The sequence below is a fragment of the Myxine glutinosa genome, chromosome 7, assembly GCF_964187855.1.
Source record: "Myxine glutinosa chromosome 7, kmMyxGlut1.1, whole genome shotgun sequence".
Lineage (NCBI taxonomy): Eukaryota > Metazoa > Chordata > Myxini > Myxiniformes > Myxinidae > Myxine > Myxine glutinosa.
In genome coordinates, this window is record NC_136267.1 from 98,127,171 (window position 1) to 98,141,660 (window position 14,490).

The 14,490-nt window shown below is 45.8% G+C and overlaps 1 protein-coding gene and 1 long non-coding RNA gene across 4 annotated transcripts in view; both read left to right on the forward strand.

The window, feature by feature from the left end:
* Positions 1-3,784: 3,784 nt before the first annotated feature.
* LOC137431459 (G-protein coupled receptor 39) overlaps positions 3,785-14,490 on the forward strand; it is a 37,155-nt gene continuing 26,449 nt past the window's right edge. Inside the window, exons 1-2 of one of the 3 annotated variants that reach the window (XM_068122799.2) lie at positions 3,785-3,973; positions 4,063-4,879. In XM_068122799.2, coding sequence (XP_067978900.1) covers positions 4,114-4,879 — 766 coding nt within the window. In that variant the 5' untranslated portion in view covers positions 3,785-3,973; positions 4,063-4,113. Of the gene's footprint in view, positions 4,880-13,175; positions 13,315-14,490 lie in introns of those variants that run through there. The other 2 variants (XM_078782035.1, XM_068122800.2) reach the window with 2 other exon arrangements.
* LOC137431458 (uncharacterized) lies at positions 7,470-13,174 on the forward strand. Its single transcript, XR_013624120.1, has 2 exons — positions 7,470-11,892; positions 12,653-13,174. It is a non-coding gene; the product is annotated as an uncharacterized LOC137431458 (long non-coding RNA).

Sequence of the window (14,490 nt, forward strand, 5' to 3'; positions counted from 1 at the left end):
TGCAAATTCTGAAAATTGCAGGTCAATCGGATGAAATTTGACGATTTTATCTGATGCTGACCTTTTTTTTTCCAAGTCAAAGCTCGTGCAAGAGCTAACACATTAAACACAAAAACATGCACGGGTGCATAAAACATACTGTCGTGTCCCACGGGAATAATATAAATAAATAACCACCTTTAGAGGCCATTTTTCCCCGCAAAGCGGGGGTTGGCCTTTTTCGGGAACCGTGGTTGTTGTTGTTTTTCGGTCCCCTTTTTGAAGCAATGTTTTACGGCCGGATGCCCTTCCTGACGCCAACCCTTTTTGCCGCCTTTAACGACAAACAGGGAATTACCAGTGAACTGGTACTCAATTAGCCGACCTCGGAAGGATGACAGGCTGAGTCAACCCCCCTGGCGTTAATTCAGCGATCGACCGGGATTCGATCCCAGGATCCTAGGATCCTAAGCCGGCACCCTAACCGCTAGCCCAACACCAGGGAATGACCGATCGTTTTTACTCCTGAGGCGAACTCCGAATTCTTGGCGGTTATTTTTATGGTGTGCGCGGGACGGAAGGCCGCGAGGCGCTTACCTGAACAGAAGCCACACGGGTTTATTCACGAACAAAGAAACACGACACAACAAATGAAATGCAACACAATAAATAATTTAATAAAAGTAAACCAAAGAGGTGAAAATGAAAGATGAGGTAAAACTAAGTCCTAATTTGAGACGTCTCTACTCAGTCACAAATACGGCACACAGGTGAAAAGATAAAATCAAAAGAAAATTCCTTTAGCCGGCTGGCACTCAGCTTTGTTCCAAAATGCTTTTACGAGCTTTATGGTCGCTGCAGCCAGTGTAGCCACATGCACGGGAAGCATTCCAACAATGGCGCTGAAACTGCGTGTCGAAAACACCCAGGCGCGAAGCAAGCAGCCAAGATGGCCACCTTTCGCTCTCCACTGTCAAGTGCCACGTGGACCCCAGCCCCTTGATGAGCCCAAATATTGCCTGCCTGTCGAGATGCTGCCAGAACAGCAAAAGCTCCACGCTCCTTCAAAAGCACACACAATCCCAGCACACCAAACGCACCAACAATGGCGAGCTTTTTGTTCGTGTCCAGAGCCAGCAGAGAGAGAGAGAGGCGCTCTTCTTCTTCCTTCTCAAAGCCTCTCTGACGTCATACTGTCCAATCGCCGAGCTCCACTGAATCACCCCATGTCTCCTTGACCAATCACGAAGCTCAGGGCGTGGCCTGCCAGTTACGATCCTTTGGAGGCGGGGTTTAATTACCGAACCGCTCTGCCTGCTTGCAGGGAATGGTTGTTGTTGTTGTTGATGGATAGTTTTATGGCAGGCCTTGTTGTAATTATAAAAACGAAGGGAAGAACCACCGAGGGCAATCACATATAGGGGGAAAAACTATTCTTAACCCCTATCTAATTACCATAGCTTCACCCCTCTTGTGAAGACACATAAACAACTTAAGCTTCAGTTTCCCTACTTAATACATCACGATGTCTCCTACTCGTCCATGGTCCATGCCATACCTATACAGTCCTATCTGTACTAGCGTATGTCATCATATACCCCCACACAAGTAACAATACAATAAAGGGAGCGGGAGACAAGAGGGGGAGAGAGAGAAAAACATACAAGTACAACAACAGTAGAGAACAGGGTCGTTGGTAGATCTGTGGAAGGGAGAGAGTTGAGGAGGGAGGGTTGGAAGGAGGGAGGGTTGGAGGGGGGAAGGGGGAGAGACGGGTACATGGTATAAACCAAACGAACACTACTAGGAATTTCAGGAAATAAGTTGGAGATTGAAAGAGGTGGATTTGGGGTGTTTTAATGGCGGTAGAAAAGATCAAAATTTTGGATGGGGGAAGATAAGAGATGGTGGTGAACAGCTGTTTTGAAGACCTGGAGGGAGGAGTGGGATTGAAGAGAGTGTGGGAGTTTGTTCCAGAGGTGGGAGAAAAGAGGAATGAAAGAGTGAAGGTGAGCAGACAGTCTTGATTTTGGCAGTTTCACCAGAACAGGGTTGCTGGCAGACTTGTGTGTCCTGCAGGAATATTTAGGGGATAGCGCACAGACAGCGCTGGGGGAGCTAGGCTGGAGAGGAGTCGGTAGAAGACAGAAAGACCACAAACTTGCCTGTGGTGAGAGAGTGAAAGGCCCTCAGAATCAGCTTCATTGTGGGAGACGCCAATGATTCTGAAAGCTTTTGATTCAACAGTTTGAAGCCGAGCTAGGTGTGAGGTCGGAGCACCAGGCCAGAGGGGAAAGCAGTATTCCATCAAGCTGCGGATGAAAGTTTTGTATGTTGTGAGGAGTTCAGGTGTGCCAAGGAAGGACTTTGCACAATGGAGGATGCCCAGCCGGCGACTGGCTTTGGAGACTGGTTTGGAAATGTGGTTTTCCCAGGAAAGATCATGGCTGATAGTGAGACCCAAAAGCTTGAGTGACAGAACTTCTTGGAGAGGATTGTTCAGAAAGTAGATGGGAGGGTTGTCCAGACGATCTTTTCAGAGAGACATGGTAAGAGTGTGAGATTTGTCAGGATTGAAAGACATCTTCCACTTGTTTGACCAGTCTGTGATATTGTCCAGGACTGCAGAGAGTGAAGAGGCTGCTGCCTGCCGATCTGAGGGTTGAGGTATGGAGCGGCAGAGAGTGGAGTCATCAGCAAAGAGATAGAGAGGATTTTCCAGAGAGTCGGAGAGATCATTGATGAAGACCAGAAAAAGCACAGGGCCCAGAACACTGCCTTGGGGAACTCCAGCCAGAACAGGAAGGGGAGATGAGAGAAATCCGTTCAGGGCCACACGTTGACTACGACCAGAGAGGAAGTCCGCAAGCCATGCGTGGAGGTTTCCATGGATACCACAGGAGGAGAGTTTGGTGAGCAGAGCTGGGTGCCAGACCGTATAGAAGGCACAAGATATGTCAAGGGAGACAGCACTGATTTCCTGTTTGGCAATGAGGATCTCCTGGCATTGAGGATATTGAGGACCTTTGACCTTTTTTCTAAATTATTAATTTGTCTTTTTCCATATTATCATCATAAAGGTTTTGGTGAAAATTTGATGACAAAACTGAAATGGTAAATTGAAATTTCAGGTCGATTGTATGAAAATTTATGATTTTTTGTGATGCTGACCTTTGACCTTTTGAGAAAATTAGTAATTTGCTTTCTCCGCATTATCATCACGAAACTTTGGTGAAAATTTGATGACAAAACTCAAATGGTAAAAAGTTACTGCCTGGACAGACAGACAGACAGACAGAAGTGATTACAAAACCCCGTCTCCTGCTGTGCATGGGACGGGTTAACCAGACTCGGTGGTGAGGTTAGAGCGTCTGCTGTCTGAGTCTGGGAAGTCGGCATGGTTCGTACCCCGTCCGAGTCATAACATACCATAAAGTTTCAAAAAAAAGCTTCAAAAGTGTGTGTGCTGCTTCCTTGCTAGACGCTCAGCATTTACAAAACGATAGAGCATGGACAAATGACAATAGGTTGGCAAACATAGCCTCCCGCGTTCAAGTTCATAACTGTAAGGGAACTGGTAACTTTATCTCGTTCCGAGAACATTCTGAACGGCTGTGGTAAGGGAGATAAAAAGTTTCGGTTCTTAGTCATGCGCTGAATGAATAAAGTTTTGTTTATAACCCATGAAGTAAAAAACCCAAGCTAAGTCATAAAGTGCATTACAAAAGTTCCGCTGGCATCTGCTCAGGTTGTTGTTTGCTCAGCTCGGTCGTGATCCCGAGTGCGGTTAAACTTTAACTCTGCCATTCAAAGTCGGATTCATTAAATAAACCCTCGTTTCCTGTTCCGAGGAAGGTGCGTTTCGTTCCGCCATTCGGTTCCAATTCCTCAAAGGTCTCGTCGCCGGTTCCGTGACGGATCCATGTTTCGATTAATGCGCAAAAAGGCAAAACGGATGAGAATGCTCACGTGGTTCTCATCCGGACACCTGCTGGTAATTTGAACTTTTTCATTTACCTTTTTGCTCATTTCTAATGAACAGTCGAGAAGATGTCTGATTTCACTTTCCCTTTTGCTCATCAGATCGACGTCTTGCTCTAATGTCAATTGATTAGATCGACAAAGTCCCATCAAATGGATTGCGACGATGGGCTTCCTTTCACACTGACCCACGCGGGCAAGGGGGTCCTCGCGGCTCTGTACGTGGTGCTGCTGACCGTCGGGGTCTTGGGGAACTCCATCACCGTGTACCTGGCGCTCGCGGTCCAGGTGCGGCGGTCTTGCCTGCAGCGCGCCGTGCGTCTCCACATAATCAGCCTGGCCGTGTCTGACCTCCTGGTGCTCCTCGTGGGCGTCCCCATGGACCTGTCCGAGCTCGTTTGGTATCAATTCTCCGGTCGAGACGGCATGTGCAAGACGTACCACTTCCTCTGGGAGATCTGCACCTACGCGACCCTGCTGAACATCCTGACTTTCAGCGCCGAGCGCTACCTCGCCATCTGCCACCCGTTTCGCGCCAAAGCCTTGTCCGGCGCTCGGACCAAGGTCATGCTCGGCGTCGTGTGGTTATTGGCCTTTTTCACGGGGTTGCCCATGCTCTTCGGCACTGGTATAGAGAACCCGCTCAAACAGGTGGACGGTTGCCCGAACGTCACCGTCTGCATGAGTCTGTCCGATAAGCAAGGAATCTACCGTGCGTTGGTATTTTCTTGCGTCGTCACGTACGTGTTCGTGCTAATCGCTGTGGCCGTGGCTTGCGTCCTCATGATTCGTACGATCATGGGTCTCAGGAGCGACTCCATCGACCTGGACCACGGTGCCCCTGACCGACACCGCTGCATGCGCAAAAGCAAAAGCAACGAGATGCAGACGGCAAAGAAGCAAAGCGTCATAATGCTCAGTGAGTCGTTGTCTTTTAAACTTTCTTACCAAAGTAGAAACTACATGGGCAGCGGGGGACGTGGGGGTAGGGGTCAAAAATTCCACCACATTTGCGTACGTAATACATATATGTCTAGCAAGGTGATCGCTGTGTCATTTTCACGACGGCTGTTTTTGTCGAGTGGTTTTGGTTTTATTGCACCTGCGTGCTTGCCATGTCCCTTTTGCCCTTGCACCTGCATACGACGATTTCCCTCCATCCTTTTTTTTTTTTTGGATACAAGATCGAGGCTCGTGTAAGAGCTAACATTAATGACAAAAAAAACAACAAAAAACAAACGGACACACAAGATGAAATAAGGGGTGCGGGAGACAAGATGGGGAGAGAGGGGGAAGCACACAAGTACAACATTTGAGAGCAGGGACATCAGGAGATCTGTGGTAGGTAGAGGGCTTGGGGGGAGGAAGCATGGGAAGGGGGGGGGGAGGAGGCGTGGGAAGGGGGGGGGGTGGGGTGGGAGAGGAAAAATAAACACATGGACACTGCTAGGACTTCCAGGAAAGAAGTCGGTATTTCAGAAAAGTGGATCTGGGGTGAAATTAGCGGGGGTAGAAAAGATCAAGGTTTTGGATGGGAGAAGATAAGAGATGGTGGTGAACAGCTGTTTTAAAGTCCTGGAGGGAGGAGTGGGATTGAAGAGAGTGAGGGAGTTTGTTCCAGCGGCGGGAGAGAAGAGGAATGAAAGAGTGAAGGTGAGCAGTGAGTCTTAATTTTGGCAGTTTCACCAGAAGAGGGTTGCAGGCAGATCTTGTGCGACCTTTAGGCTGAGATGCTCTCATCCTGCTGTTGTGAGTGAGTGTGAAGTGTGCTTGGGGGAAAATGTCATGGGACAATTTTGAGCTGTGTAGAGGCCATGCACCAAACAGGCATCCGGGCTCAGAGGTGCTTGTTTTGCGACTTGCCAGCAAGTTAGGATTAAAAACAAAACAAACCAGGAAGCATATGAAAACGCAAAACCCTTCCACATCCAATTGTATTCAGACGTCTTTTTAGGGCATAGCCCATAGGGCAAAGCCGTCTAGAACAGTGTTTATCCGTCCGTATGTATGTATGTCCCCTCAAACGTATAGCAATCAGAGCTGAGGATCTGGTCACATGACAGGGTGATGTGATTACGTCTGATGTCATTACGGCGGTATGGCGGCTGACTCCGCACACTGCCATTTTAATTCCAATTTCGTTCAGGCAGAACATATTGTCGAGTGCCTGGCGATACAAATCTCTCCAAGGAACGGATAGCCAATGCAAGCTTTTACTCTGAGGCGATGATCAAACAGCGCATTTTATTATATGCGGGAGGAAGAAAGAGAAGGGCTGATGAATGGATGAAGGGTCTTACCTGTCGATCCCACTGGCAGTCCCAAATCCTGCCAATAAAATAAACTCGAACAAAGACGGGAATTAGAATGTACAAAAATAACAGGTTTATTTGTCGGAAGGTCGGTAACAAAGAAAATGCACGATAAAATAACTAAATTTCCTATATTGGGATGTCCCCGCACCAGACTCGAAAAACAGAACATCTGTCAATTGGGTCTTCCGTATGCTCAAAATAACGAAAACAGTTTATTTTTAAATACAAAATGAAAATTGATGATTTTATGCAGCTTTGACCTTTTCATCTAAAAACAAGACCAAAAGTCTAACAGCGGCGTAGCCGGGCTTGTAAAGTATTATAAACCACAAACACACATTATTAGCTTTTCAAACAGTCGCTAATGCTGTTTATAACATTAAATAAAGAAATTTGGAGGAATCCCGACATACGTGAGGTAAATTTTACTTACAGAACTAAGTAAAGATCTACTTTAATCTATATGCCCCACAATGTTTTGAGGTGTGCTCATTTACCAAGCAGCTAGCCAGCGTTTGCCAAGTCAGCCGTTCCTTAATGGTTTTGAATGGAGTGCTTGCTCGAATGCTTAAACCATTTGGCGATCTCTGTACGAGAAACTTGGTAAATGAACACACCCAATGTTCTTGAGACCCGACCATAGATCGACTGCAATCGAAAACACCCCGAAGACCCAATACCCCAAAGAGGAATGACCCTTTCTGCCGCTCCCGTATGGAGCAGATGTAGGCCTACTTGTGAATTAAAATGTCGGTCGGTGGAGCAGCCGTTGTAATGACATCATCTATCTATAATTCCAGTAATCTCTGTGTGTGTGTCTGTGTGTGTGTGTGTGTGTGTGTGTGTGTGTGTGTGTGTGTGTGTGTGTGTGTGTGTGTTTGTCTGTGACCGCTGTTTCTCGACAACCACGGGTCCGATATACTTGAAACTTGCCAGGTATATTGCTGGGGACCCGAGGATGTGCCTTTTCAAGGTTTCATATTAATCGGAGAAGTAGTTACCGAGCTATGGCGATTTCTTTACCAAACTCCGCAAGCCGTTCGCTTTGGCTTTGCGAATGGACCAAACCATTTCATGTAAGTAGAGGGGGGGGGGGATTGTCACCGTACTCGCAAGCCGTTCGCTTTGGCTTTGCGAATGGACCAAACCATTTCATGTAAATAGAGGGGGGGGATTGTCACCGTACTCGCAAGCCGTTCGCTTTGGCTTTGCGAATGGACCAAACCATTTCATGTAAATAGAGGGGGGGGGGATATAATTTTAGATATATATATAGTACGGGCATGCCCTAGTAGACGTAATGACATAACGGACACAAAACTGCCGCTTCTTTAATATGTAGAACATGATATATTTTAACTTCCAGTCAGTTTGCAGTCACTACGAAGGGATTAGTGTTATGATTAGATTTACTATAATATTAACGTTACATTATCATTATTTCGAAAATGATATTACTCTCAAAAAACCAAGCTAATTCCTTATTTCTGCGGTTATTAATATTAGTGCCGAACACCGCTCATCATTGATTCATGAACCATACACCGCTTCAATCCATTAATTTTGCAGTCACGACATTGGGATTAAAGTGTTATGGTTATATTTACTATATTATTATTATGATAATTAATACGAAAACGATAGTACTAAAAAGATACACGACTGTATTAAGAAACCTAGGCTTAATTTATCCGAAGCGGTCCGAAGGTGAGGCATTAAGCCTAAGGCCTATCTATAGGTACCGTATTGTTGGAAGAGCCGTAACGCCGATGCTTTCGATATTTGATGGTCATTTTAACAATCGGTTTGTTTGTTTCACACTGAATGAAAAACGTAAATGTAGAGCATGGCGATTGTGATATATGACAGGTTCGACGATATGTTCGGCCTGAACGGCAGAACACATCGGCCATTCATGTCAGTGTGTGGAGAGGCAGCCGCTGCACCGCCGTAATGACATCAGACGTAATCACATCACCCTGTCATGTGACCAGATTCTCAGCACTGGTATACGTTTGAGGGGACATACATACATACATACATACATACATACATACATACATACATACATACATACATACATACATACATACATACATACATACATACATACATACATCCATACAGATGGACAAACACTATGTTAGATGGCCCTGCCCGATGGGCTACGCCTTAAAAATTGGGCTTGTAGCTTTTGATTGGTAAACAAATATAGTGACCCGATATGCAAATTCGTTAAATTTGACGTCAATTGGGTCAAAATTGGTGATTTTACGCAACATTGACCTTTTGATCTAAAAAAAAAACAATCACCTTCTAGCGTTTGATTGGTGATATATACGTTTACAACCCAAAAAGACCCAAAGATCCTTAAAGACCCAGAATACTAAAAGACCCTTATGACCCAAAAGCCCCTGAAGACACCGAAGACCCTGAGAACACCGAAGACCCTGAAGACCCAAAAGACACCGAAGACCCAAAATACCCCGAAGACCCAAAACACCTTGAAGACCCAAAACACCTTGAAGACCCAAAACACCCCGAAGACCCAAAACACCCCGAAGACCCAAAACACACCGAAGACCCAAAACACCCAGAAGACCCAAAACACCCCAAAGACCCAAAATACCCCAAAGACCCGGAAGACCCGAATGGCCCCGAAGACCCAAATGGCCTCGAAGACCCAAAAGATCCCGAAGACCCAAAAGACCCCGAAGACCCAAAACACCCCGAAGACCCAAAACACCCCGAAGACCCAAAATACCCCGAAGACCCAAAAAGACCCTGAAGACCCAAAAGACCCTGAATACCCAAAACACCCCAAAGACCCAAATGGCCCCGAAGACTCAAATGGCCCCAAAGACCCAAAATATCCCGAAGACCCAAAAAACCCCGAAGACCCAAAACACCCTGAAGATCCAAAACACCCCGAAGACCCAAAACACCCCAAAGACCCAAAATACACCCGAAGACCCAAAAGACCCTGAAGACCAAAAAGACCCCGAATACCCAAAAGACCTGGAAGACCCAAATGACCCTGAATACCCAAAACACCCGAAGACCCAAAACACCCCGAAGACCCAAAACATCCCGAAAACTCAAAACACCCTGAAGACTACAAAGACCCTGAAAGACCCAGAAAACCCCAAAGTCCCTGAAGACCTAAGACACCCCAAAGACCCAAAATACCCTTAAAGGCCCAGAGGATCCAAAAGACCCTGAAGACCCAAATGGCCCTGAAGACCCAAAAGACCCTGAATACTCAAATGGCCCTGAAGACCCAAAAGACCCTGAAGACCCAAATGGCCCTGAAGACCCAAAAGACCCCAAAGACCCAAAACACCCTGAAGACCCAAAAGACCCAAAATACCCCAAAGACCCAAAACACCCTGAAGACGCAAAAGATTCTTAAAGACCCAAAATACCCCAAAGACCCCCAAAGACCAAAAAGACCCAAAAGACCCGGAAGAACAAAAACACCCTGAAGACCCAAAAGACCCAAAACACCCAAAAGACCCAAAACACCCTGAAGACCTAACACATCCTGAAGACCCCAAATACCCTTAAAGACCCTTTAGACCCAAAATACCCTTTAGACCCAAAATACCCTGAAGACCCAAAATACCCTGAAGACCCAAAAGACCCAAAATACCCCAAAGACCCAAAACACCCTGAAGACGCAAAAGATTCTTAAAGACCCAAAATATCCCAAAGACCCCCAAAGACCCTGAAGACCAAAAAGACCCAAAAGACCCTGAAGAACAAAAACACCCTGAAGACCCAAAAGACACTGAAGACCCAAAACACCCAGAAGACCCAAAACACCCTGAAGACCTGACACATCCTGAAGACCCCAAATACCCTTAAAGACCCTTTAGACCCAAAATACCCTGAAGACCCAAAATACCCTGAAGACCCAAAATACCCAAAATACCCCAAAGACCCAAAACACCCTGAAGACGCAAAAGATTCTTAAAGACCCAAAATATCCCAAAGACCCCCAAAGACCCTGAAGATCAAAAAGACCCAAAAGACCCTGAAGAACAAAAACACCCTGAAGACCCAAAAGACCCTGAAGACCCAAAGCACCCCGAAGACCCAAACCACCCCAAAGACCCAAAACACTCCAAAGACCCAAAAGACCCCAATGACCCAAAAGACGCAAAAGACCCCGAAGGCCCAAAAGACCTGGGAGACCCAAAATACCATGAAGACCCAAAATACCCTGAAGACCCAAAAGACCCCAAAGACCCAAAAGACCCCAAAGACCCAAAACAGCACAAAGACCCAAAACAACCTGAAGACCACAAAGACCCTTAAAGACCCCGAAGACCCCAAATACGCCAAAGACCCAAAAGATCCAAAATACCCTTAAAGGGCCAAAGGATCCAAAAGATCCTGAAGACCCAAAACACCTTGAAGACCCAAAACACCTTGAAGACCCAAAAGACCCCAAAGACCCAAAACACCTTGAAGACCCAAACACCTGAAGACCCAAATGGCCCTGAAGACCCAAAAGACCCCAAATACCCAAACCACCCCAAAGACCCCAAAGACACTGAAGACCAAAAGACCCAAAATATCCTGAAGAACAAAAACACCCTGAAGACCCAAAAGACCCTGAAGACCCAAAAGACCCTGAAGACCCAAAACACCCAGAAGACCCAAAACACCCAGAAGACCCAAAACACCCTGAAGACCTAACACATCCTGAAGACCCCAAATACCCTTTAGACCCAAAATACCCTTTAGACCCAAAATACCCTTTAGACCCAAAATACCCTGAAGACCCAAAATACCCTGAGGACCCAAAAGATGTGAAACACCTGAAAGACCCAAAATACCCTTAAAGGCTCTGAGGATCCAAAAGACTCTGAAGACCCAAATGGCCCGAAGACAGAAAACACCCTGAAGACCCAACACACCCTGAAGACCCAAAACACCCCGAAGACCCAAAACACCCCAAAGACTCAAAACACTCCAAAGACCCAAAAGACCCCAACGACCCAAAAGTCCCCCAAAGGCCCAAAAGACCTGGAAGACACAAAATACCATGAAGACCCAAAATTCCCTGAAGACACAAAAGACCCCAAAGACTCATAACACCCTGAAGACCCAAAACAGCACAAAGACCCAAAACAACCTGAAGACCACAAAGAGCCTTAAAGGGCCAAAGGATCCAAAAGACCCTGAAGACCCAAATGGACCCGAAGACCCAAAAGACCCCAAAGACCCAAAACACCTTGAAGACCCAAAACACCTTGAATACCCAAAAGACCCCAAAGACCCAAAACACCTTGAAGACCCAAAACACCCTGAAGACCCAAAATACACCGAAATGGTCAAAGATGCCTATCCCTCTGAAACGACGTGTGGTGAGGCATGCGGAGCGCGCCGAGTCACGCTAATTCCCATAATAAAGCTTTGTTGAAAATTTGATGACAAAACTCAAATGGTAAATTTTAATTTCAGGTCAATTGGATGAAAATTGATAATTTTAGGTGATGCTGTCTTTTAACCTTTTGACAAAATTATTAACTTGTCTTTTCCATATTCCCATAATAAAGCCTTGTTGAAAATTTGATGACAAAACTCAAATGGTAAATTTAAATTTCAGGTCGACCTGAGCTCCTCACCACATACAAGGCTTTCATCCGCAGCTCAATGGAATACTGTTCACCCCTCTGGGCTGGTGCTCCTGCCTCACACCTTGCTCGGCTTTACGCTGTTGAGGCCAAAGCTTTCAGAATCATTGGAATCTCCTGCGATGTAGTCAACGCCGAGGGCCTTTCACTCACTCACCGCAGGCAGGTTGGTGGTCTTTCTGTCTTCTACCGACTCCTCTCCGGCCTTGCTCCCCCAGCTCTCTCTGTGCTCTGTCCCCCCAATATTCCTTCAGGTCGCACAAGATCTGCCTGCAACCCTCTTCTGGTTAAACTGCCAAAGTCTAGGCTCTCTGCTCACCTTCACTCTTTCATTCCCCTTTTCTCCCGCCTCTGGAACAAACTCCCCCACTCCCTTCAATCCCACTCCTCCCTCCAGGTCTTTAAAACAGCTGTTCACCACCATCTCTTATCTTCCCCCATCGAAAACCTTGATCTTTTCTACCCCCGGTAATTCACCCCAGAGTCCTTGCAGTGTTCATATGTTTTAATCCTCTCCCACCTCCCCCCAAGTCCTCCCGATGTCCCTGCTCTCAAATGTTGTGTTTGTGTCCTTCCCCCTCTCTTTTGTGTCCTTCCCCCTCTCTCCCCATCTTGTCTACCGCTCCCCTTGTTTTTTGTGTTTTGTGTGTCGGTTTGTCTTTTTGTGTGATTAATGTTAGCTCTTTCACGAGCCTCGATCTTGTATACAAAAAAAAAAGAAAAAAAAAAAAGGTCAATTGGATGAAAATGTATGATTTTAGGTGATGTTGACCTTTAACCTTTTGACACAGTTATTAATTTCCCTTCTTCGTATTATCATAAAGCTTTGGTAAAAATTTGATGACAATAGCTAAAAATGATTTAAAAAAAAGGTTACGGCCCAGACAGACTGACACACACACACACACACACACACACACACACACACACACACAAACACACATATCTCGTTTTTTCATTTCTGTTCCTCACAATTCTATCTCTCTCTTTTATTCACACACACACACACACACACACACACACACACACACACACACACACACACACACACACACACACACACACACACACACACACATCTCGTTTTTTCATTTCTGTTCCTCACAATTCTATCTCTCTCTTTTATTCACACACACATACACACACACACACACACACACACACACACACACACACACACACACACACACACACACACACACACACACACACACACACACACACACATACACACACACACACACACACACACAAGTGATTGCAAAACCCCATCTTCTGCTGCGCAAGGGACGGGATAAAGATTTGAAAACACGAGTTGAACATAGAGGAGAGGGTGGTAGGATAGCCGATGTAGATCGTACAGGTATGCACACTTGCTTCTAGGCTGGGTTCAAATCTATTAGTCTAGTAGGAAGACTAGGTCCCCCTGCACCCCCCGGAGATATACTTCTAATCAGTGTTTCTAGATTGGAAAAAATGTGTAGAAAATGACTAGCTATGGCCCCAAGCTGAAAAAATGTCCCACATACCATTTTTATGCAAATTACTGCTGCCATTATCAAAAAAAGACTAGGTCCCCCTGCACCCCCCGGAGATATACTTCTAATCAGTGTTTCTAGATTGGAAAAAATGTGTAGAAAATGACTAGCTATGGCCCCAAGCTGAATAAATGTCCCACATACCATTTTTATGCAAATTACTGCTGCCATTATCAAAAAAACGATTTTTGACATATCTCAGCCAATATTGCAGATAATTGAAAAATGAAGGTGTCTAGACCCATGTTTTGAAGGGCATAGATCATGATAGAACTATTCATAACATGATTACATGTGTCTATGGTATACTAGTATGCTAATTAGTGCTTTATTTACAAAATAATCACAGTTTTACGAAATAATAGACTCATATTAAGGTCCGTCTACACAGACGTTAACACAAAGTTTTATTTTTCTAAATACCCTGTGAAATTCACCGAATGCCCTGTGAAACCTGGGATTCTTCTCCAGCTTTTTCAAGGGCCCGACTTTTCCCTTCCCTTTGAAGGCACTGGTGCAGTCTTCTCCGCTGAACACATAGTACCCCAGGAGAGTGGCACAGTAGTCCTCTCCCAGGGATTCTGCCAGCTCAGAGACGTTGACAAGTTGGCGATGCTTCCCTGACCCTGTATCCAGGTACACCGTCAGCTTGATGTTGTGGGCATGGTGGAGCAGGATCAGGAGGATGTCTGTGTCCGGTGTTCTGACTACAGCGTTCTTGTATCCGATGGTAGCAGCATGATGGAGGTACAGAACCACCCTGGTATCAGTCTCTTCCTGGTTGCTGTAGATCGTGGGGAGTTCACGTACCTCGACCTGAAACACAAAAAGGCACCGCATTTCAATCACCAGTCACTGCCAGTTTCAGTATATCTCCGGGGGGTGCAGGGGGACCTAGTCTTTTTTTGATAATGGCAGCAGTAATTTGCATAAAAATGGTATGTGGGACATTTTTTCAGCTTGGGGCCATAGCTAGTCATTTTCTACACATTTATTCCAATCTAGAAACACTGATTAGAAGTATATCTCCGG